The sequence below is a fragment of the Rhipicephalus sanguineus genome, chromosome 6, assembly GCF_013339695.2.
Source record: "Rhipicephalus sanguineus isolate Rsan-2018 chromosome 6, BIME_Rsan_1.4, whole genome shotgun sequence".
Taxonomy (NCBI): Eukaryota; Metazoa; Arthropoda; class Arachnida; order Ixodida; family Ixodidae; genus Rhipicephalus; species Rhipicephalus sanguineus.
The window spans coordinates 107,098,242-107,122,800 of NC_051181.1; the positions used below are offsets into that span (position 1 = coordinate 107,098,242).

Consider the following 24,559-nt stretch of genomic DNA (forward strand, 5'->3'; position numbering starts at 1 on the left):
TCAAATCTAAGCTCATTAGCATTGCTTTTTTTTCATCGTTTCTCTCTCTCTCCCCAAAACGCGGTCGCCTTGGCTGCGACTTAAATGAACGACATTTTCCTTACAATGGAAAGGCTACAGCCACCGAGCCAATTATCATCTGCAACAGGGAGCGTGCACCGGAACCACCGGAACGTGGTAACAAGCCTCTTTAGACGTTTCGGCGAGTGACTTAGTTATTTGTGTTCCTAGCCCGACATGCCTATCTCTACGTACAGGTTAGGTTAGGTTAGGTTAGGTTAGGTTAGGTTAGGTTAGGTTAGGTTACGTTAAGTTAGGTTAATTCAGAGGCTCCCGGTATGTTCTCCTGACCTTGGTACCCTCTTCAGTATATCCTTCAAGTGTAATCGTATTATTCATTGAATAAAAGTTTGGTCTAAATAAAAAAAACGTTGACTTTGCTGTCGTTTACCCTTTCAAAATCGGTGCATGAAGCCGGTGGAACGTAAGGCAGCAACGCGTGAACATATGACCACGTGGCCATAGAAACATGTCGGAGACCAACACCCGCCATACAGTGCCGTGAATGGGGACACCGTGTACGAGAAACAAAGGCCACTCCACTCACCTAGTGCAAAATTGAAATCTCCACGGATGAGTGGTACTCGTTCCTTTATTCGCTTCTGAACAACGTAACCCGCATAGATGCGAATCTCTTGGCCGTAATAGAACACTCACCTATGGAATATTGAATATAAAAGACCGTGCTCCACCAGCTCGTCCGTACGCGATCAAAGAGTCGAGATATAATCCTTTCTCGGTTACCATGCATACGGTCTGCTACGTACACATTCAGTCGCTGCATGCGCCCTATACCAAATAACAACAGCAATAAATGGCGAGGAGATAAACGCTCGCGTATTGTGCACGCGTGCTTGATGAGGTGTGTCTAATAAGCTACCTCCACGGAACGCGCAGCAACTTCTTTCAATCCGTTCGCAATTATTTAAGCTGCAGTCTCGCCGCGTGCCCAGATCGACGTTACTCGGCAAACAGCCTCAGAGCTATGTGCTTGGGACGCACTCGTGCGCGGCGCTCCCCGAATTAGCGCATTCCATCGCTTATCCTCGTTTATACTTCAAAAGCTATACACGGGAGATGGCGGAGAGGCCACATAATAGAACTGGAACACCCAGGGAACCAACAACAGTGAAAAGAAAGAATAATCGGCAGAAGCGGCAGCATCGTTCTTGATCCAATCTATTCGACGGCAACCGCGAGTAGTTCGATCTCGCCTAATCCCATGCTGGGCGAAGCCTGTTTGCACACATAGGTGCGGCGGTGGCTGGTGTCGATAAGCAGCGCGGTCTGTGTATGCACTCTTCAACAGCCGGCGTTGCGTCGGCCGCTTGTGTTGAGATTAGCTATAGAATGCACGGGCCAACGTTCCCGGGAGTGCTCGTTAGGGAGCGCGGCTCAAGTTAATTGGATGGCACCGCGGAAACAAATCGCGCTCATCAATTTGGAAGGCCGCTATATAGTACGAGCATGCACCCCTGCCTGTGTACATATAGCACTGGTGGCTTGCGGTTGCGTCAGCGGTGTCAGCGTGGTCGCCGCTGTTTCGTTGACGCTCTCAATTACCGCGGCCGAAGTTTGTTTTTCGCGGAGAAATATATGGCTTCAGAGTTCATGCCAGATGAATATGGTCTGAGAATGCGTTGCGTGAATGTTACGGTGCGTTATGTGACCCTCCATAATAGGTTGCAAGTGCTAATTATAATCTGTAAGTTTAGTTAAGCATTTTGACGATTTAATTACTGCTTTCACGAAATCTATGCAGCAGGGCAGGGTGCGTATACGGTATTCCCATAGTCTTTCGAATTTAAAATTTTGCATACCTTTCATAAATACATGATTATGAAGCACGTGCGGTTCTTCTAAGATGTATTAAGCCTGGGCTGACAAGATCTAAACGCTGCGGACTATAGACGCAAAAGTAGAGAAGCCTATCGAGTGCAGGATTAGATTACATATGTCTTGTTACGTCACCAGTTTCTATGATGGACTTGAACATGTCTCATCCATTGTAGTAGTAAATGTCATGGGCGCCGGCATGGGGTGGGGAGGTGCAGGGGGCTCACCCCCCATCCCTCGTCACGAAGACAAAATCGTCCGACGCGCATGGTAAGGATGCACCCCGCTCTTGAAGCTATGGGTTAGTAAGTGAACTCGAACAGAATGAAATGCCGTTTTCGGTTGGTATCGCGGCAGCGCAGTAGTCTGTGTGCGTGACTTTCGCCGCTCGGCCGGCGCTGTTGTTTGATTGGGATATCAAAATACGCTAAACTAACGACTAGCCGCTATCTTGCTTGGGAGCAAGATGTGGTCAACTGCCTGCTGGCAGCTTTGGCGAGTTGCAAATTCCTACCTTCATATACCTCAAAGTTGTAAAGAACTTGTCGAAGTAAGTCGGAAGCATTCCGCTGCTGCATATTCCGAAGCCCCAACGTCGCTTCGAAATGTTAAACCACAACAATAATTCAGCTTAGGATCACGTGATCAATAGGCCACTCGGTCACATCCCTGTGTTGCTTCTCACGTGGTAGAGGTGTGGGGAGGATGCAAAATCGATACACCAGCGGTGTCGCTTAGCACAGTGTACCGGTGAAAATACCAACCACCGGCAGACGAAGCTTGATTGCTCTCCGCCGAGAGATGCAAGTCATCTGACGGTCGATAAGCGACTCACGAACTTTTCTACGTGTCGCGCGCGTACCATACCTGACTCGAATGATCGACGTGGCAAGCGTGCCCAGCTCCTTTTCTCGGCAAAAAGAAAGAAAGAAAGGTTCTGCGGCATGTTACACTCTTTGTAACGCTCGAAGGCCAAAGCCTGCGTCACACTTGCTAATGCATTAAGTTTTAAAATCGGGGACGAAAGTTCATGCAAGGCATAATGAGCCGCAGTGTGACAGACACTTGGTGTTATTGCACTACATCCGGTATCGGCCCACCTTTGACCAAGCGACGATGTCGACTGATGACGTCACATGATGCCAGTCATGTGACGTCAAGGAATGACGTCACACATTTGAAAGATCAGTGACGTCATGTGAGGACGTCACACGTATCGAAGATCTGTGACGGCATGGTGACGTCACAACATAGCGTCATTAGTGACGTAGGTAACATGGGCATTTGTGCCACTTCATTCGCCTGCCGTGTATCGCTCAAGGGGCCGCGCAACGAGACTTTTAGGCCTTAGAAAGGCAGCAAGATGGGAGCGAAGGTATAGAGCAGAGAATGCGTCGGCCACTGAGCATCCCGTTTCGCTTCGTTGCCTCGGCGCATCCTTCAGGATTCGACCGGACAGATCGGTTCCCGCTCCTATATTTCCTCGCAATCCGCTACATAGCCGTTTGACCCACGGGCCACCCGTGTACGGGGATGCGTGCTTGTCTGCCCGATTGGGCTACGGGGCCTCGCCTCGGTGGCGCGCAGTGTGGGAGAGCTCTGGTGAGCAACAGGATGCCGGCGTCTGCGGCGGCGCACAGTGGGTCCGTCCGCTTTCCATTCTTTCTCATGGTCAGTGCTTCTTCCTTTAAAGAGCTCCGCACGCGAACAAGTCCACGGCGCTTACACGCACGAGTAGATCGCGTGTTCCGGGTCGCACGCCCGTGCCACTGGCTGCATTCTGGACACGTAGCGCACGATTCGTAGACGGGCAGTTTCTTGTGGCGGCGCCGCCAGCTCTTGTCAGCCACGGAGAAGAACCGTCGTGTCCTGGTGGCAGGCTACGCATGATAACAGCCAACTCTTCGGCGAACCTCTGACGGGCTGTGTAACAACTTGTTCAGCTTAATCAGTCATAAGCGATAACCATAAAGAGGCACCCAAACAGACAGAAACTCGTTTTTCAATTCAAGCTCGCTACTCAAAGAACTGGAGCTATATAGCGCTTGTAGTCACATATTGTTATGAGGACGCGGTAAGCATGCCGAGGTTTCTATAAAATTTTACTTCGCACACTCGCGATCCTCTCTTCGAGCTGCCTTGACCGATTTCTTTGCAACGGAATGATCTTCCCACGTGGACCAAGCATGACAGGTGCTTCTGTCACTTTATCTTTAGTTAGTGCCTCGCGGATACAGGAGTCGATCTCCTAAAGCGTACGAGCGCTTTACGCTACGTACATGGTGCACCGTCACTCTCTGTACACAGCGTGTACCAAAATAATATTCGAATATTTTTTATTTAATGATTTTTATTTTGCATCATTATATAGATGAAGGACAGGCTGCTCTCCGTAGAGGCAGCTTGACAAGGGTCCACTGCTACCTTTGCACAAAACAGCAGTGACTACAGTTAGCAGTAGCAACTTCAATAGCAAGCTAACATCATCAAACAGAGCACAGTGTTGTCTAAAAAAAACACGCAAATAACAGTAATGTAATTTCAAAAAATATATTTAAAAACTTAACATATGTATTTCGCGCAAATAAGTCTGTGTACAGTGCAGCAAATAAGGGCTTTCTCATATTTGTTAAGTAGCTTATAGGGACTATGTAAGGTAATTTATCTTCGGAGTAGTTTGTTTTGGGAATATTTCACAGAGCAGGGGGGTCACCAACCGCCCTTGGCAGATATGCGTTTATTCTTCGAGCGGCTCAACGCTCTCATACCGCCGACCACGCAAGTACAAATAAACGAGACAGCTGTAGAACAAAAAAAAAAAAAGATAATAAAAACGCTAGGAACAGCATGCAATGAGCCACAACGTGGGTTTCAAAGCGGTGGCGGCGACCACGTCCGTGGCCTTTCACAGGTCAAGACCTCATAAGGAAAGGCGCGGCGGCGCTGCGGCGCGTGGCGTTCCCGAAGCGCGCGTTACAGCCAAGCGCCCACAATACATTACACCCCGTAGGTCGCGCGCCCGCGCGCTGCAGAACGTACAGCTCTTATCGTAAGTTAAACGCCAACGACGCGCATGACAGCATGGTTTCGAACAAAGTAGAACCGCTAGAGACGGGGTCATGACTTTTGCGTATTTCATTTTATGCGTGCGAACTTATGACCTTCGTAATGAGTGAGCGCAGGCAGCCGAAATGCGCAGCGCTTCATCGCTGTTTGCGTTGCAATTATTCAGATTTGTTTCAGGAAAACTTTTTTCTGAGACGTGATCCCCATGCTCAAGTTCAGTGTTACAGGGACGTTGGGCTTGTGCTGCTGCGTCGTTTCGATCTTTGTGTATCCTGTGATTCCGGCGGTATCGCCCTAACAATGTTTTACCAATTCAGCAGCATGTAGCACTCAACATATCGATAGTCAACTGATTTTCGCTTTGCCTATACGCCCGAAATCAAGGCCCTCTCCGAAAGTTCTTGTTATCAAATGTGCGATTCAATTAAATGGCCCAGCCATTTATTTGAATCGCGCATGTGATAACAAGAACTTACTTTTTTGAAGTTGTTTCTCTCTCTCTCTCTCTCTCTCTAGCTGAAACGGTCCATATTGCACGTGTGGGAATTTTTGCAGCGACAACTTGGCATGAGTGCACATATCCGCGAAAAGAGTGAACGTGAATTAAAAGACATGATCACATAGGTTCCGTGGAAACAGCTACGGCGCGCGCTGAGCACGCTGACATCCTTGCGGAAGCACAATAAGAACGTAAACCGAACAGCCTGGGCCGCTGAAATGGGGCCGGACATCCGAGCAACTGTATTTGGTTAACCTTCGGACCTGCATTTATTCTTTGTATGCAGCTCAAAGCCGCTATGCTTATCCGTTTAGCATAAAGGAATCGTTCACCCCTTCGCACCCACAACACGGTCAGTCGCTTCCGGCCGCGTCGGGTACGCCTAAAAGCAACAACAGACAAAAATTGAAACTTGAGCACCCTCCCGGGCGAGCTTGTTTGGACTACACAAAAGGAAGGTGCTTGGAATACTGCAGCCGCTTGAAAAGGGTGCAAGGTCACCGGCTTCCAGAGTGCTTGCTCGCTCGCATGCACGCGCGCTTCAAGGCTATATTGCCACTACACGCCGAGGCAACATCAGGTTGTGCCCCGCGCACAACGGGCCGGATAGGTCGTTCGCACCGGCCGCCGCCGCAGCACGCGGAAAGCCGTTCTCCGTGCACCGCTGCCCCTGGGAAACACAATCCTCGGGCCACAACGTTGCGCGCGTAACATTAGGTGACTTAATTGACAGCAATCATGCCCCGCGACTGCAACAGCCCTGGCCGTATAATGGCTCCCATGCTGCGTTATACAAAACATTCGCGCATGTTCAACGTCTCGCGCGTTGTTTTATTCTCTCTCCGTGACGATCTGCTGGATCGTTTCCTCCTCGCTCTCGCTCATCTCTGATTGCGCTTCGTTTGTTTTTCAATCGTTTGCTGTTTCGGACACACTGTAATAAAGGTTCGCTGCGCGCGCTAAAGGAAAAAACGTTGCGTAAGGTGAAGCGCGCGTGCACGGGTAGATTGCTTTTATAACGTGCTTACGAGATAACCAGCGAAGGTAGGTGCAGATCATGGTGCAGATTGATCAATCAGTGATGGTTGGTTCGTCAGAATCTCCAAGCTAGAGTGGCCTAATCTTTTTTTATTTAATTATTTACGTCTCTCTCAATAAAGGACGTGTGGGATGCCGTGTCGATGGAAGGACGCATCCCAACGTAAAACGTAACAACTGTTTATTAACGGAGTAGCGGCAGCGGGGCGAGCATACCGACGCTGCGCTCAGTCGGGTAGCGAAGGAATGATTACTTCCGAGCTTGGCAGCTTGGTTTTAAAGCCACCGTCGGTGACGTAAGCCTCCGGTGACACTGCGGTGGCGCTGTCCCTTATCGGAGGCGAGGTGTAGCATGAAGCCGTGTCACGCCGGGCTAGATAGTGACGAGGCGGAGGCTGCGCCGGTTTGTGCGCAGTGTGTTGCCACAGACGTTCGAATAAAAGTCACGACTTCATGTCAGCGAAGGTCAGCCTCCCGTCAACCATCGTCAATACGTGTTTAAGCTCAACCACATATGCAGACATAGTTCATGTTCTATGCATTATTTGTATTGTCGTATGAATTCACGGATATCCTCGCATTTTTTAATCAAGACAGTGATTCTGGCATAATATGTTCAGTCTGAATGCGCCGACTACGAAGTCAGTCTTGTTGGGATTGTGTAACTATGTACGTCATCGTTCTCTGTAGCACTGCCAGCGATGTAAAATCCCACCACTTAAAAAAATTATTTGAATGTTAAATGTGTTAATCTCTGTAAAATCTCCTAACACCAGCTTGTTTTCTATAGTCCTCTGGCAACCATGTAATCCGGAACTCCTACCACTGGCATTCTCATCGCAATAAACATCAGTCTTTCGAAAACTAACAACGATGGCGTGTGGCGTCTCTTTCGTCTCCCAATAGTTTCTTTATTTTGGTGCCGAAACCCGGGAGCTGAAGCGACCATCAGTTCAGCATTACAAAGAGGTCATCATGCGTCGGCATTCCGACGGACTTTACCGTTAACACAACGATCCTTGAAGGTGCAACCGCCTTGGACTTCACGGTTCTAACAACGAGGCCTAACGACGCCACAAGCCACGCCCTGTGAAACTGAAAACTAAAGCCAGCGGCGAAGAAAGACTCTGCTTACCTCCGAGGTCCATCGTGGTGCTGAAAGCAACGCAACGACGGAGGTACGATGGAACGACTGAAGAAAAAACGAAGCACTCTGAGAACCCAAGCGACGAAGTTGATATCCGAGGCAGATTCATCGCTAGAAGCACAAGCAGACGAAACGACACTGAACGTGCTGTCAGCAAGACTCGGCGCCCTCCTAACACAGCTGAACGAGGTGGACGCTGCTGTCGAGCCGCTTGTGCCAGACGAAGAAGCCGAGGAGAACTACGCACGTACCATCGCGTACAACGACAGAATAATAAGCTACGTCGCAAGGCTCAGCCAACAAGCCGGAGCGCAACGAGCGAACGCCATCACAGCAGCGGAGGCGTCACGGGCCCCTCGCAACGGGAACCTGAGAGCCAACGGTTCAAAGGTGAAGTTGCCGAAACTCGAGCTGCAGCGGTTTAGCGGCGCCGCCACGGAGTGGCAGCCCTTCTGGGAGCAGTACCAGCAAGCCATACACGACAACGACGCTCTTTCCGACGGAGAGAAGTTTTTGTATTTGCAGTCGGCGCTTTCTGGGAGGGCAGCAGCGGCGGTGGCCGGTATACAAGCGACCGCAGCCAACTATAATACGGTCATCGAGCTGTTGAAGGAGCGTTTCGGACGCACAGATGTGCTCATCCAGGAGCATCTTACGCAGTTGCTGGACCTCCCAACTGTACGAAGCGGGCAGGAGGTAAGAGACCTGCGTCGCCTCTATGACCACATGCAGCGAAATATAGCCGCTCTCACGGCACTTGGAGTTCATACAGGCAGCTACGGAGCAATGCTTGCCTCCGCACTTCTGCGAATGCTGCCAGGCGAACTAGTGGTAGAATATCACAAACATTGCTCTGCAGAGAAAAAAGAGGATAGCTTGTGCATTGCGAGTTTGCAATGTTTTCTCATAAACGAAGTGGAGAGCCGGGAAAAGGCGTTGCAGGTCGGGCACAGAGAAGGAAAAGGCAGTAGTACAAAACCACGTTTTGATAACGAAAGGTCCAGAGCTCCGAGGGCGTCAGCAGCTTCACTCTTAACGGCTAGTGATTCCAAACAGAAAAAGCCTTGTGCGTTTTGTGCCGCTAAGGATCACGTGACGAAGGAATGCCAGACGCCGCTTTCTCTTGAAGAAAGAAAAGGGGCACTCCTCAAATCTGGCAGATGCTTCCGATGTTCTATTAAAGGGCACACATCGCGAGAATGTCGCAACAAAGGAGTAAAGTGTAAAATATGCAGTAAGAGGCACCTTACTCAAATGTGCAATCCTGCGTGGAAGCCTGCTGCTAACACAGCAACCGAATTGCACTCTGCGACAGGTAGCAAAGATGACAAAACGACAACTGTACTGCTCCAGACAGCTCAAATATGGGCAAAGGGTATCCAGCGAAGACTGCTCACCCGTGCACTATTTGATGGCGGAAGTCAGAGAACATTTGTGACAGAAGAACTGTCACGTCAGCTGAATTTGGAAGTACTTGGAGAGGAAGACATTACCATTTTTCCCTTTGGAGGAGCAGACAGTGCCATTAAGAAAAAGCGCAGGCGAGTACGGCTTTGGTTGAGGAGTCAGTATGACAGAAAAGAACACTGTCTCGAGGCCTTGGAGATACCTGAGATCTGTTCTGACGAGCTTCTTGTGCCCGAGAAGGTGATGAAAGAGGTCAAAATGAAAGTGGCTTACTTAGCTGACGTTACCTTGCCGCCTGCACAATTAGAGAAAAATGGCATTGGTATACTGATTGGCGCTGACTACTATTGGAGTCTAGTGACCGGCGAAGTGCAGAAGCTTCAGGGTGGCCTAGTTGCAATTAAAACACACTTCGGGTGGACACTGCAGGGCAAAGTGCCGTACCGCAACACCAGTGCAACGGTAGCTGTCCTTCGAGCCGTTGTAGCGGAAAACAAATGTGCATTGACGACTCAGCTCAAATCTTTCTGGGAGCTCGAAAGCATGGGTATTGTGGACCAAGTTCCACATAATCAGGAGCACGAAGAAGTTCATAAGGCTTTTGAGTCATCCATTAAGTTCACCAATGGAAGATACGAAATAGCTCTTCCATGGAAGCCCGTGGATTTTCGTCTTGCTGACAACGAGGGAGTTGCAAAGAAACGTTTGGCCAGCCTCACACAGAAATTGTTGAAAGATGAGGCAATGCTGACGAAGTACGACGAGGCCATACGTCAGTACCTTGAACAAGGATTCGCCGAGCGGCTTCCGAAAAACGCAGTAAGCATTGAGAACAGATTGTATTACATGCCCCACCGAGCTGTGTTGCGCCCTGCTAGCCTGTCAACTAGCGTCAGTGTGGTCTTTGATGCGTCGTCGAGCGATACAGAGTGCGTGTCACTCAATGAAGCACTGGATTCAGGACCGAATTTAAACCCAGATATCTTAAAGGTCATGCTCAATTTCAGAACGCACCGCATCGGACTCAGTGCTGATATCGAAAAGGCGTTTTTACAAATATCACTGAGAAAGGAAGATAGAGATGCCGTACGCTTCCTCTGGTATGGAGAAGTACCCACTAAGAAAAAACCGAATCCGCCACTTGAAGTCTGGAGGATGACACGAGTCCCTTTCGGAGTGACCAGTAGCCCATTTCTGCTTGCTGCCACGATACGTCACCATGTCGGTATGATGGACAACTGTTCGGGCACAGCACGAACACTGGCCGAGAACTTCTACGTCGACGACCTCATTTCAGGTGCCGACACGGAAGAAGCAGCTGAAGAATTCTATCGGGAAGCACTGGGCATAATGAAAAGGGCAAGCATGTCCCTTCGAAAGTGGAATTCAAATTCCAAAACGTTGCAGGAGATATTTCAGAATGAAGGAACTGGATCTCCCACAAACACAGTGCAGTGCCCTACAAGCAGTACTACGCGTGTGTTAGGACTTGTATGGGATAAAGAAAAGGACCACCTTGCCTTTTCTATAGAGCCTATCTTAGATTTCCTTGACCGAAACTGCAACACCAAAAGATTCATTCTTCAGGCATCAGCGCGTATTTTCGATCCCTTAGGTCTACTTTCTCCAGTCACTGTGACTGCCAAATTGATGTTCCAAGAACTTTGGGAACTAGGCGTTGGCTGGGATGCACCTTTGCCCAAAGAGGTGCAAGCAGTGTGGACGCAATGGCACACTGCACTGTATCATTTAACTGAGGTAACCGTTACAAGATGTTGTGTCAGTGCTGAATATGACAAAATAGAGATTCATATATTCACTGATGCAAGCCCCAAGGCATACGGAGCGGTTGCATACTTGCGGGTTTGTCGACTGGGCATTCCAAATGCAAATTTGATCTTGTCCAAATCGAGAGTAGCCCCACTAAAGAAGCTTTCCCTTCCAAGACTTGAGTTGATGGGTATGCTAATGGGTGCCCGACTGAAAGACTACCTGGCCCGCTCTACACAAAAGATCAGGGCAGAAACAAGAAGTCTTACATTCTCCTTTTTACATGTGCGGTCACAAGAGCGATACACCTTGAATTGGTAACAGACATGTCAATCGACAGCTTTCTCAAGGCGTTCAGAAGATTTGTGGCAAGAAGAGGAGTGTGTCGAGTTATTTTCTCAGACAACGCAAGAACCTTTCAACGAGCGTCACGTGACCTACGAAGGTTGTGGAAAACCATACGTGGGAAAGAACTCCAAAATTATTTTGCTGAGCATCGTATCCAGTGGAACTTCATCGCCGAAAGAGCCCCGTGGTGGGGCGGCTTTTGGGAAAGATTGGTACGATCTGTAAAGTCCTCTCTCAAGAAAGCTTTAGGAAACAGTTACTGCACTTTTGAGGAACTTGCGACGATCCTCACCGAAATTGAAGCAGTCATCAATTCTAGGCCTCTGACATATGTCTCTGCAGAGGCCACCGAAGTGGAACCTCTGACCCCTTCTCATTTTCTTGTTGGCAAGCGTCTGACGTCACTGCCCACATCGACTTGCGAAGATGCTACGCCACGGCCGAACAATCTTGAAAGGAGTTGGAAATACCGACAAAGAATAACAGATCAATTCTGGCGAAGATGGCAGAAGGAGTACCTGAACAGTCTGCGTAGCGCACATTTCTACGTACCGACCTCGTCGAACGCCATCAGAGAGGGCACGGCGGTGCTTGTCTACGAGCATCTATTGCCACGGCAACTATGGAAGATGGGAGTGGTCGCCGAGGTGTTAATCGGACGTGACGGGCGGATCAGGGCCTGTATGGTGCGCCTACCAAGTGGGACTATGATCCGAAGACCAGTGCAACTTTTGTATCCTCTGGAATCTTTACGTGAATGAGCTAAGGCTCATTGGGGGGGAGTATGTAAAATCTCCTAACACCAGCTTGTTTTCTATAGTCCTCTGGCAACCATGTAATCCGGAACTCCTACCACTGGCATTCTCATCGCAATAAACATCAGTCCTTCGAAAACTAACAACGATGGCGTGTGGCGTCTCTTTCGTCTCCCAATAGTTTCTTTAATCTCAGATGTAGAAATATTGCAAGAATAGAAATGAGCATACAACCTTTATGAGATCGGGACCACACCGGCCAATTGCAGAGGCGCACGCGAGATGGCGCTACTTTGGGACATGTTTTACGTTTTATCTGTAACTAGCATACCTTGTCGTCCAAGCGTGGAAGCTCGTCCCGTGAAACCGCCGATGGCAGTGTGTTTATAACATTGCCACAGACATCATTAGTTGCATGTAACTTTGCCTGTTGCTTTCTCAAGGGGAGGTCACTAGCAATACTATGCAATCTCGTGCCAGACAGCTCGATTCTGCATGTATGCCATAGAATCAGACCAAAAGCACGACCTCGTTTTCTAGATTTTTTTTTTTGTTCCTCCTTATGCATGATATAAACTACAGCGATGCGCGCGTGGCTTCTCCCGACCCCATTCCCACAGTGCAAAGCTCCTGTGTGCCAATCTCCTACGTCACGCAGGTGACCTGGCCGTTGACGTACTTGGCATTTTTTACTGAACGTGGTTATACAACTTGTGCTAGTCAAACATTGATAAAACACGTTAAAACTCACTGCAAAAACAAACCAAACTGGATAACTTACGGAGAAAACAAGAAAGTTCGGCATTTATCACAGACGGCGTTTGGTATACCACCCTAGAAACTCAACAGCGTCGCCTACAAATAGCTCTATTTCATGCATAAAAGCAAGAACTGTGCACACAATTTTGCCTATTTGGTGTACGTTGTAACATTATAGATATACAGTATACATTATAAAGCTAACAAAAATGTGCGTCCTTTGGAGCAAGTAAAACAAATGAAATCCAGGAGTGTAACAACACTCCTTGTAATGGACTCTGGAATTCCATATCGGTTGCAATCTCAGTAAAAGATAGTGGGTTAGACTGCCTACTCGAACAGTATGCCGAAATGGTAGAATTAAGGTGTTGTTCAACAAAAGGAAAAGAAAGAAAGAAAGCAAGATTGATCCGGGCGGTGAAAATTACTTAAAGGTCCTCCTCCAAGGCATTCATTAGCGTATGTGTTTGATTATTACCCTCAAATTTTGAGGCGTTAAATGCTAGCAAGCCGATTCTATACTGTTCTGACATTGGCAGCGGGACCATACTTAACGCTACCACTCTCAGCGATGAATTGCGCTTACCTCCTTGGAATGCCTTCGGCGCAGCCAGCTAGAAACGTTATCCAATCTTTGAGGAACTGTGCAGTCAATATAGGCAACTATACCTTCTGACTACTGCACGCATTTCGGCGGCGACATCGAGAAAACGTGCAATCCAAGAGGGCGAGCTTAGAATGAGTTACGTTTATCAGATTCGGCAGGGTCACGTGGTCCTTCAATACAACGGAAGTTACGTGCAGTCTCTTCTTGCTTGCGCGAGTATAAGACGTCACCAATACTGTCGGGGCGGGTATAAGCGGCAGGTCCGATCTCAGATAGCGAAATGATGCGAAACTGTCTTTAATTAGCGAATCGTGACCTCCAGGAACGGTAATCTTTTCGGTGGGGGGTCGAGAAAGCGGCGAGCGTGCCGTGTGATTGGGACTACGTTTAATGCATCATTGATCATACGGGGAAACCGCGTCACGGTAATTCCGGTAGCGCTGCGCGACACCCAGAGTCCTCGGACAATCCATCATCCGCCGCGACAGTTTCGAAGGTGTCCGCGTACGCCGGGCGACGCTTACGAGAAGGCAAAAGAAAAAAAAAAGAAAAACCAGAGCGGCACAGCGAACTGTGCCCATTTTCCTATTTGCATATCGAAGGCCCGCTGGCTGAAGCAAAAAAAAAAAAAAAACGGAGGACAACTAGACGCGATCGCGTAATTACGATGATAGTCTACTGGCACCATCTGCGGAAGGCGTGTGTGCCATTTGCACTGGAGAGGCGTTACGTGAAGGCTGTCGGTAATTCATCACCGCGTTCCGCTTTCTCAGAAGAAGAAGCATGAGCAAATGTCACTGACCCGGTTCAAATCGACAGAAGGGTGCATTAATTTTCCTCCCGGCGGACGGTCAGCTTTTCTGTCAGCAACTGATGATTCGCGTGAGTCCGCACAATCCCGTTGGAGTTGGTTCTGCTACAAAAAAAAAAAAGTCGCTTTACTGCTCGGGGTCGGCGTCAGGGGGGCACGGGGGGGGGGGGGCGATCGCTCCCCCCCAAAATTTTCGCACCCCCCCCCCCCCACCTCCCGCCAACACTCACAGATGGGCAACACTCATTACTTGCCCATCAAAAGTAACTAAGAGCAAACATAGACAAAGCACAACGCATAAGTTTCGTGCCTCCCTGCCCCCACCGAAGGAACTTACTAGTTGTGGTCCCGATCAAAACAGCGCGTCTGCCTGGATTGATTCACGTAGTCGAGACACTGATCCAGCCGTTAACGAGCGACAACTTCGCTGTTACTTTCATATATTTCAAGCTTTCATGTAATTGGGGCGTGTTACTGTACGTAGCAAATCTCATCTTTAAGACCGTTGTGTAGATGTCATGCACTTTATTTGGCGGTAATAAAGATTAACATCTTGACTCACTGAGAACGTGCAGCTTTGTTCGTGATTAACTGGTCAAGTGTGTAATTAAGAAATGCATTCCGAGTGTCATTCACACGATAAAACGCAGGCTGCATCGTAGCTCTGGCACTGCAGTGCCAGTAAACGGTAGAAAGTTCTCGAAGTTGTCGTTTAATCGCGAACGCCATTATCAACGTCATTTTTTTTCCTTCTTCAACCTCCCGCCGTTAAGTATACTTAATCGCTCGGGCTCCTTTGCCCCTAATTACGGACTCGAAGGCCTCGCGTTCCGCGGTTGAAAAGAAAAGGCACCATAATCTCCTTCTACAAAAATTGGCTCCTCGCGAACACATTCTGACCTTCTCGTAGCGTCCCCAGCGCTAACTTGATTGCCAGGTCAGGAAAAATGTAGAAGACTGCTTCAAACAAGAAATACAATCTGTTCGCCCTAGGCCTAACGTGCATCCTAAATAGCAGCGCGAGCACCTCCTTCCCAGCATGTTCGTGGGTTTATTAATTAAAACGGACGCGCGCGGTGCACGACCTGTCGAATCACGACTTCGTTCCGATGATGCCTCACGCGGGTGGACGTCCTGACCGACGTGGATTCGGTAGCGATTAACCGATGACAACGAGCGATTTATAACTGAAAAATGAGTTCGTCTACCTCCGCATTCGTTGCTTTTTATGCGGTTGACAACGTATAGGAGTGACAAGGGAAGGAAGAAACTGTCAACCTCAAACCGATTCTTTATTAATATTAATTTACGTAGTACCCGCCTGAAGAAACCTGTAGACGTTAAAGGGACACTCAAGTGAAACAATAAATTTGTTTAGACTGATAAATTATGCCCTGAAGATTCTAGTGTGGTTAATTTCACTACCATAGGTTTATTAATGGTTGAGAAAATGAATGTGAAAAGTATCACTTTTAAATTTCCAGCCGACATGTTCGAAGGTGACGCCACGGATTCCAAACTGTTTTTTTTTTTTTCGTAGTTTGGCCACACTGGCTCGACGAACCTCCCTGCCTTTCCTCTTCGTTTCTCTCCCTCTCTCTCTCTCTCTCTTAAGACTTGGTATGTTAATTCTCCGACTCCCTCAGAAGACAATGTACTTCAATTTTTACCGATTAGGAACTACGTAGGCCATAGTAGACACCCTCAAAATCTATGACGTCACGGCGACTGGTGCGTGACCTTCAAGGTGGCGTCGCCACCCGCATTTTCCTTTTGAGAGTTTTCTCGCTTACCAAGCGGCTCCTCGCAGCAGTCGTGGCGTTTTTGGTATCTTGAAAGAGTAATTTACAAATACGAGAAAAATCGTTTTTCTCTTTAGTGTCGCGCGGCGCGACACTTTTCCTGTTGGCCATCGGATAGCAGTGCGCGCGGAGAAGATGTCGCCGCATAACGAATACCGCAACGTGCGTCAGGTGTGCACCGCGCTTTCATAATTGTTTTAAATTTTTAATGTGTGACTATTCTAAGGCTAATTTTCTCGGATAACCTATGATTGTCCTTCCGTATATACAGCGCGTTACAGTGCACAGGAACGGCCGCCGCCGTAGCTCAATCGGCAGAGCACCGGGCGCGTAATTTGAAGGTTGTGGGTTTGCTCCCCACCGGCGGCGAGCTATTTTTCTTCGTGCATTCATTCATTTCAATTGACGCCGTAATTAGTACTCTTCAATCAAAAACCACAAATAATACCCCTATGTTTTCATTGGCTTCGTTGGGTTGTGCAAGCCAAACAAACGCGCCCCTTGATCCCTTTCCCACCTATACGAGGGTCTCACGCAGGTATGTATGACAATTCCATATTGCTGCTGGAAGACCGAGCAGTACAGTCGCCGCAGCAAGTAGGCATATCATGCATTCGGCGCTACAAGCAACCGTACCATACTGTCAGTGGAGAAAGCTGAAGCTTAGCGCTGCGTCCTTGTGTGTTTCTTGGTCTTGTCCGACGTCTGTTTTTTTCGCTAATCGAACATGCCAGAAATCTGCATGTCAACAGTTGACTCAGAACGAGAGGCACTACAGCTACCACAACTAGTAACCATGCCGTTAGGCTGATGTGGGCTTATGTCGGCAAGTGTTTGATGGTGTTGGTTAAAGATGAAGGCGAACATCGGCTACTGTTGGATAATGTTGACTGGTATTGTCATGTATCGTCCGAAATATGAAATTTTAAATTTTGCCTACGTGCTGAGAACTCCAAAGTAGGGAGTTCCTGCTTCACGTTAGTTGCGTGTGATATTTACAACAGTACTTCTAACCACATTTAGTAGATCTTACGATAGCTCTTTTTGGACCGAGCACCGGCCGGAGAAGCCGACTAAAAAGGAATTTAGGAAGTCCGTAGCACGCGCCTGATCGAGCTCTAGAAAAATGCACCCCCAAGAGGCTCGCTTACCCCCTAAACTCAAACTCATTTCTATCTAGTTTCGCGCTCATTTGAACACCTCAGCGACACCGTCCCCTTGCTCTGAGTCCTCTATTTCTAAAGCTCCTTACGGCAGTGCTGCCGAGCAGCGATGCCGTTGCGCTAAGTAAACGACACGCCCCCCTCTCCCAACCCTTCTTTCCTTCATGACCTATCCGCGAAAACACAGCTGCCCCAGCGCTGCAAGTATAAATAAGCGCTCGACTGAGACCTTGCGCACATATATGCTACCCATCTCGGCGGCGCCTCATTTTTTTTTTTTTTTCCTTTTGCATACAATCGGGCGGGTAGCTGGCACGCGTGAAGAGACTTGTTTGTCGGAGACAATAAGCAGGCGCGTGCACGAGTTGTTTACTTTCCAGAAACGCCCGGACCGCCCACACTTTGACCGCAGCGCCATACACGCCCAATACTATATTCAGCCCAGCAAGCCCAGACCACCCCTCTGGGAGGCGGCCACACAGACAAGATTTAGGACAACGACGCGGCTATGAGAGATAACGACAGCAAAGGCAGAGGAGGAGGCGGCAATGAAGATCGGCTTCTTCTGCATAAGCTAACACGGGGTGGGCTGCAGAATCACTAAGCGAAAGAAAGAGGGGCTATAGGGGAGATAAATCATGGCCTACCTGGCAGCGAGTGCATGCACACGGTGGCCATAAGAAAGAAAAAGAGGGAGCGACATGTCGTAAATAATGAAGCTCCAGGAGTGGTCCTTGTTCGCGTGCCAGGGACAGGACAATCGGAGCGACTCCGTGCGGAGACGACGACGTCCTCAAGTGCGGGCTCGAAGACTCGAAGACTCCTCGCGAAATAAAGTAATCAGTGCCGCTCCGCTCGACCTTCCTAGAGATGGATTGCCGCTAGGATGAGGACGGCAAAACACGCACAGATCTAGTGCGTCCTGCATTGACAACTAGCGGAAAGAGCTGGTCCACGCTCGCACGCGAAACAGGAAGCGGCCGTATGCGCCGCATCTTGCGGACTTATGGCTTAGCATTGGCTAATCATTAGGCACGCACGACAATGCAAATGCACGCGGTTTTTCAATCACTCAGCTCGTAACTTCCATGTTCGGTAACCAGTGGCCTCGCCCTGTTATCGGTCACCATTATCTGCGTTATGCCACCGTTATTTCTTGCATGCGTACGTGTAAGTTCTGTGGCTGACTATGGTTACGCGCGTATTTGTTGGGACTTCAAGCGACATCTTCAGATCTGTAAACCCTTTCGTGCTTGCGCGCATACGCGGGCTGAGCTTGTGACCACACAGGAAAGAGCAGCTGATGATTGAGTATCGGAATAACGTTGTTGAGCACGCCCAGGTTATACCCAAAGTTCAAAACAAAAGGGTATCTATCATAGGCGTCCGCACAGGGGCGTGGAGGGGGGACCAATGATACACGCCCCCACTAATGGGGGACCCTGCGCACGCCACCTATGATATCTGTAACTTATAAGGGTTCATTTCGGAGAGCACATGTGCCCCTTTCAAATGACCAAGCGTCCCTTTCGGGAAGCACATGGCCATTGGGAAAACTCACGTCATCGATATGACAGTGAAACATCCTATATTGTTTTAAAATAAAATTGTACTACAGCTCATTTTCTTGTCACTCTTTCACATTCTTTCAATATTTCAGTACACGTAAGTATATCTGCCGAGATAATCTTTTCGTAATCTACATAGACGGCATATCTAGGTGATTGTCATGGTCCTTGTTGCCAGACGTTTGACCGGTTCGCTTCTCTGTGTTGCTCTCATCGCAGTGCGGCTACTCCCCCTTGCACCAGGCGGCTACCGAGGGTCACGAGGAAGTGGTGCGGCTACTCGTCAAGCACAACTGCCTCGTCGACGTGCAAGATGAAATGGTACGCGAGCATGTCTGTACAGGAATGAAGCATCATGCTCTTCCAGCGCACAACGTACACGCCACACATCGTATATAGTGTACCCGCACCGCACACACATCGTACGGGGGTCATCTCTAAATCATGTGTACAATAGAAGAAAAAAGGCGGGTACTGATGAATGCAAAATATTTCAGAGCAAAGTCTTCGCTACCGTAAAAGAAATTGCGAAACGAAATTTTCTTTCGCAATTTATCAGTTTAAGTAACGTGGCTCTCTATACTCACGTTAGACCCACTGGGATTTAATGTGGTGCATCGTTTTCTAGGTTGAGAGGAATCGATCCCTTCTGCCAGCCCGAAATGTACAAGATTAATAATGATTGTTTTTCAGGCCTCTTGCAAAGCCTTAACATTTCGGGCTCTTGCGACGCCTTAAAAAAGAAACATAGTAGTTATTCCTGGCTCAGAAAACTTTCGCGGTCAGGCGTATTGCCAAGCGCGAGTTTTTGGGCACAAAAAGCGCATTTTGTCGCAGCTCGTAAGCTATCCACTGAATAGAAAAATGCAGCGTATAACGGGGCGCAACGCCATCACACTGCTCAGCTAAAATCTGGCTTAGTGGGCGACGTCAACGGGTTGATTCGTCTTAATTTTTTAACGGGCAATAAATTAACTGTCAGTTAATGCCTCTTTCCAGGAGATATTCAGCGCAGTAGGGCATACATACTGTATGAAGCTATGCATCACGCAGGCTCCCAAGCATGTTGTTTATACATGTATGTACATGTTTGACCTATGGTTTGACCAAAACGAGTGACAGCCCAGCAACCCACCGTAATTATGCTTCACCGTTGTGCATAGGGTCAATGGCACCGCACCTACATTCGCAAACGCAAGAATAACATTTCTGCGTTTCTTTAGCAGCTGCACAAGAAACGAGTGACACTTCTGTTCCTCTTCTAAGCACTTCCGGTCGAACTCTTACTTCCGGTTTTCCGAATATTCATACAACGTGTTTCAAAACGTAAAACTGAGACGAAATAGATGGTATTGGTTCAAGTTAAGAGTTTTATTGGGTACATTTGATATCGGAGCATAAGTTTACTTAAGATAAGGGCCAATTTAACTGGTAGGATAACTAATGAAAATTAATCGAACGAGTTCATTGAAAGAGCAGATGTTTTTCTTGTAAACAGCTAGGTTCGTTGCGGCAACTGGCGGAGCATATGTCAACCGCGAGCATCTTTCTACATGGCTTCCGAGATCCGCTTCGGCACTGCGGCGAAACGCGAATACACCAGGGTACACGAACGCCGAGGTGCGAGTGGCCACTGCCTGATATCTCAGTCAAGGCTTAGGGTCGCCTGCAAGTTTTTCTTCTTCTCTTTTGTTGTTTCTTCTTAATTGCGTTGCTCACCACAAAGAAAAGAAACGAAAAACAATATTGGACTGTACCGCTGTACCGCTTATAAATGTAGAAGTTAGCCAAAAAATGAGTCTTTATTTACTTCTGCTTATTATTAACAAGTGCAGGAAGATATATTGTGCCCCGTTCTTGCTTTGGTACTCTCAAGTCATGCATCCACTTCGAGTAGCTTGACTTTCCAACGTTTTACCTAATTTATTTCTCTCTCAGCTCTTGGCCGTGCGACAGGCTGAGAATGTCGTTAGAGCTCAAGGGCTTCTGGCCGCCATCTAGGCTGGGATGACACCCCCCCCCCCCCACACACACACAAGCACAGGCACACATACACAGAGAGAGAGACACACACACACACATGCATGCAGCTCAATCAAACTTATTACATGCGAAGCATCTCATGGCGGAGTTCAAACCGGTGGTGGAGTGGTGGTGTGCGGCGTGACCACCCTTACTACGCATGCGCATTCCCTTTCCCTCTACACTTCTCCTCCTCCTTTCCACTCCCCTCTCCCATTTCCACTCCCCTTCTCTACTACCCCTCTCCCATTTTCCCTCTCTCCTCCTCCTCTCCCCTCATCTTCTCCACTCCACCTCTCCCATTTCTCCTTTCCTCTGAACACTCCCCCTCTCCCCTCCCCCTCTCCCCCTTTCCCTCATTTCCACTCTCCACTTCCGCTCTCCACTCCCCCTCTGAAACGCGGGCTCGACATGCCGAAACGCTGCTTCTCATCGCCTCATGGTCCCCTTTAGCGGGAGATGTGTCATTTTTCGCTCTCTCTTTCTCAAGCTGTCATTGCCCCTACTTTTGACGGACACGACGAAAGGTAGTTAACAGTTTTGGGCGCTTTAATCTCGGGCATAGGGATCGCAAGCAGACATCCAATAATACACAAGTAGAAGCGGAGTAAGCTGAGGTTATATATCTTGAGCGCAGAAAGAAACAAACACAAAGCAAGTAGGAAATAGCAGTCGACGCCCAAAGGTTCTGAAGGGGAAAATGAAGTGACAGTTAAATGCCCCAAAGTAAGACTATTCGACGCCGTCATGGACAGCAGAAGCAGAACACTCGTCGATATAAGGGTGCGGCAAAGTATTTGGGGATTAAAGAGCTCTAGGGCCGCGCAGCCGGAACCCACAAAACAGGGCTCGAAAATCTGCGCGAACCTGTGCAAGGATCTGAGACACCCGAGCAGCTTACGATGTTTGGTAAGATAGGTTGCTGCGCTCCGTATCATACGTTGGGACGCTTTATTTTTGTGCCCCCCATTTCACGCCCTAGGGCGCGGGATTCAACATCAATTTTCACCGCCTCTGTGACCCTCGAACAGGATTCTATTCGTTCAACTATCTTCCCAAGACCGACTTAAGCGTGTATGTCTATGCTAAACTGGTTTTCTTTTATCGAGGATTCCTTCTTCCGGTAGGCGAAACGGTTGATGCAGGGCGCAGTGGCTTAATGAATTTTAGATTTCGTTCTTTTTAAAGTTTGCGCCCTATTTCGCACCGAGAACTGAACACCATCACGTGCTTTGGATTCGAAATATTTACTGCTCGTTAAACGCGAGAGATAAAGTTAAGTCAAGACAGACGCTCGTTTCATCTTATATGTAAATCACAAGGGGGGAAAAATGAAGGGAAATAGAACACTTAAGAAATTTGGCGGGCAACTGCTTATTCTCAAGCTCTGTTCTGTTCTGCTCCAACTGGCTTACTGAGGAGAGGTTGAGCTTATATCACCTCGGTTACTCCATCTCTATAAGTTCTGCAGCGCAACAAGAAAAAAAAAAGGAGTGGTTACCGAAAAACGAAAATGAACAAGTAAAGAAAAGCATAAAGCAAATTGAAACAAAGGAAAATAACATGTCAATGAACAGTTTGCTTGCAGGAGTTCACTTTACCATATAGCGCTCACACGCACACATGTATGTCCAAGTTCTATATAAGGTATACGGATTAGCGCATCCCTTTGTATGTAGCTACACATAGTTGCTCGTTACAAGCGCTTATGTAGTCCAGTGTCTCAGATCTCGGAGGCCACGCAGAAAGAAGAGCGTGGTTGAGATCTATTCCGCCCGGTGCCGCAACGATCCCAGCTGCTCCCAATTTTTCAATGAACTCAATCAATTAATTTTCACTAATTATCCTGACAGTTAGTTGACCCTTATCTTAAGCGAAATTATTATCTGATATTATATGTATCCAGCATGAACCAGAAGCATCGACTTCTATTCTTTACAACACTGTTTCCGAATAATGGGAAAACTGCAAGTTCTCGACCGGAAGTGCTTGGAAGATAAGCAAGAGTGATACTCGGTGCTCGTGCCATTAACAAAAATACCTCGTTATATACGTGTAAGTTGCTCTTCCGAGCTGTGAGAAAACGCAGGTGCCGCTAAACAGTGTAGCTTTGGCCATTACATGCCCTAGATGCATGTTCAAGTTTCGGCCAGACCTCATAAACCATTCTAATCTTTACGAGCCACCCATTGGGGAGAAGGTAACCTGAGGTGAACGAGTTATGGCTAACAGCTTAAGATAGAATTGGATCCATTAGGCCCGACCTCGTGACACCACTCGCCCGACACTGAAGCTGGGCACGTTAATGGCGCTTATATTTCATTGTGGAAGCACCATTTCGGACACGCGCGTGGGAAATAGATCAAGCTCACGTGGCATTTAGGCCGCAAATCACTGCGTCGCATTCGTCGGTGGAACGAGTAGTTAATGTAGTAATAGTTAACCTTCGAGCGACCGAAAGGATGACAAGTACCGCGGGTGCCGTAACAGCTACTATAACCATACGAAGCAAACAGATAACGAAGCCAAGAATTATCTGTTGGCTTCGTACGGTTGTTTCAAACGAAAACAACGGACCCCTCGTTACATCCCCTTCCTTTCGTAATAGTTACTGACCACATATGGGCTAACCACATATGGGCAGAATGGTTAAGCTGTAAAGGAGACGCCCCTGAAGAAAGGAAACAAGACAGTGCAGATCATGCCTCCACATTACGAATCACGCAGACCACGACAAGTGCGTTTCGGCCCGCGAGATGAAATTGACTGCGACGCCAGAGGCCTATAGACTGCTTTCGGTGCCGCCATGTTGGGCTGTAGCTTTGCCGTTTTGTACACGCTGCGCCGCTACAGCGCGCTGTTTAATGTTGTCCCCGAAGCGTGTCGTGCACACTCGTCCTGCTATTACGACCGCGCACGACGGCTATAAAACAAAATGGCGCCAGAGTAAACCGTCTACTCTCCATTCCATCCTCGTAACTCTTCTTCCTCCTCTCATTAATTCTCGAAGTTGCCGCAGCAGCGATGCACTTGCACGCGGCCACAGCGACCTTGGCCCCGGCGAGGCCTGAGGAGGGTCAGAGGTTAAGTCACCGAGGGGGTTACATCATTGTGGGAGTGGTGCCGACCGCGCAGTTTGCGATTGTTTGGCGAGTATACGAGTAGGGAGAGGGTGGGCAGTGCGACTCAGTGCTTGACGTTGCAGACACTGCGCGGCGAGACACGCATTAGGCTGTCTATCGCTGAGTGAGAGCTCGATATGATGAAGTTGGCCGCGTGGCTACTGCACGGAATAAATTTGCTTTGTGTTTAGAAAACGAAGTAAACGATTCGGGGTCACGCACAAGAAATTGGGTTGTCTGGTGCAGCACTGATTATTTGGGCGAAAAGATGGGGACGATTCAGAGACTGTAAGGGCAGCTTACTGCTAAAGGAGAGCAGTAAGCTGCCCTTTATCTTGCGCTGCCTGCTTGTGCACGTGGTTGCCATTGATAGAGCTCGGTCAGACAAGCATTTGAGACTACGTCGTAAAGCGGCGCAGGCCTGATCGCTGCAATGACCGTTCCTTTAAAGGAACGTAACGGATGATATGCACGGCAATGACGGTGTAAGGCATCACGAAAACAGGGGCGATCGATTTTCCGTTGGCAATGATACGCTTCTTAATTATGTGTGCTTTATGACGGCGATGAATTCCGGAATTGTGGGCATAATATTACAAGCTGCGACTAACCAATCACACGTATATAAAAAAATATGTATATGAGAAAATATTGAGAGGACGTTTTATGTGGGGCACGTATTATACTTTTTTTTCTTTTGGAACTGTATCTGCAGAAAACTTCAGAATGAAACAAGGAAGGATGTGCTTGTGTAAAGCCGAAATTTTCGAATAAGTGTT

At 48.3% G+C, this 24,559-nt stretch overlaps 1 protein-coding gene across 3 annotated transcripts in view; it reads left to right on the plus strand.

Moving 5' to 3' along the window:
* Window positions 1-24,559, plus strand: part of LOC119396120 (ankyrin repeat domain-containing protein 6-like) — a 186,995-nt gene that overhangs the window by 151,582 nt on the left and 10,854 nt on the right. For all 3 annotated transcript variants that reach the window (XM_049416916.1, XM_037663212.2, XM_049416915.1), the window contains exon 4: window positions 18,856-18,957. In XM_049416916.1, coding sequence (XP_049272873.1) covers window positions 18,856-18,957 — 102 coding nt within the window. The remainder of the gene's footprint in view (window positions 1-18,855; window positions 18,958-24,559) is intronic.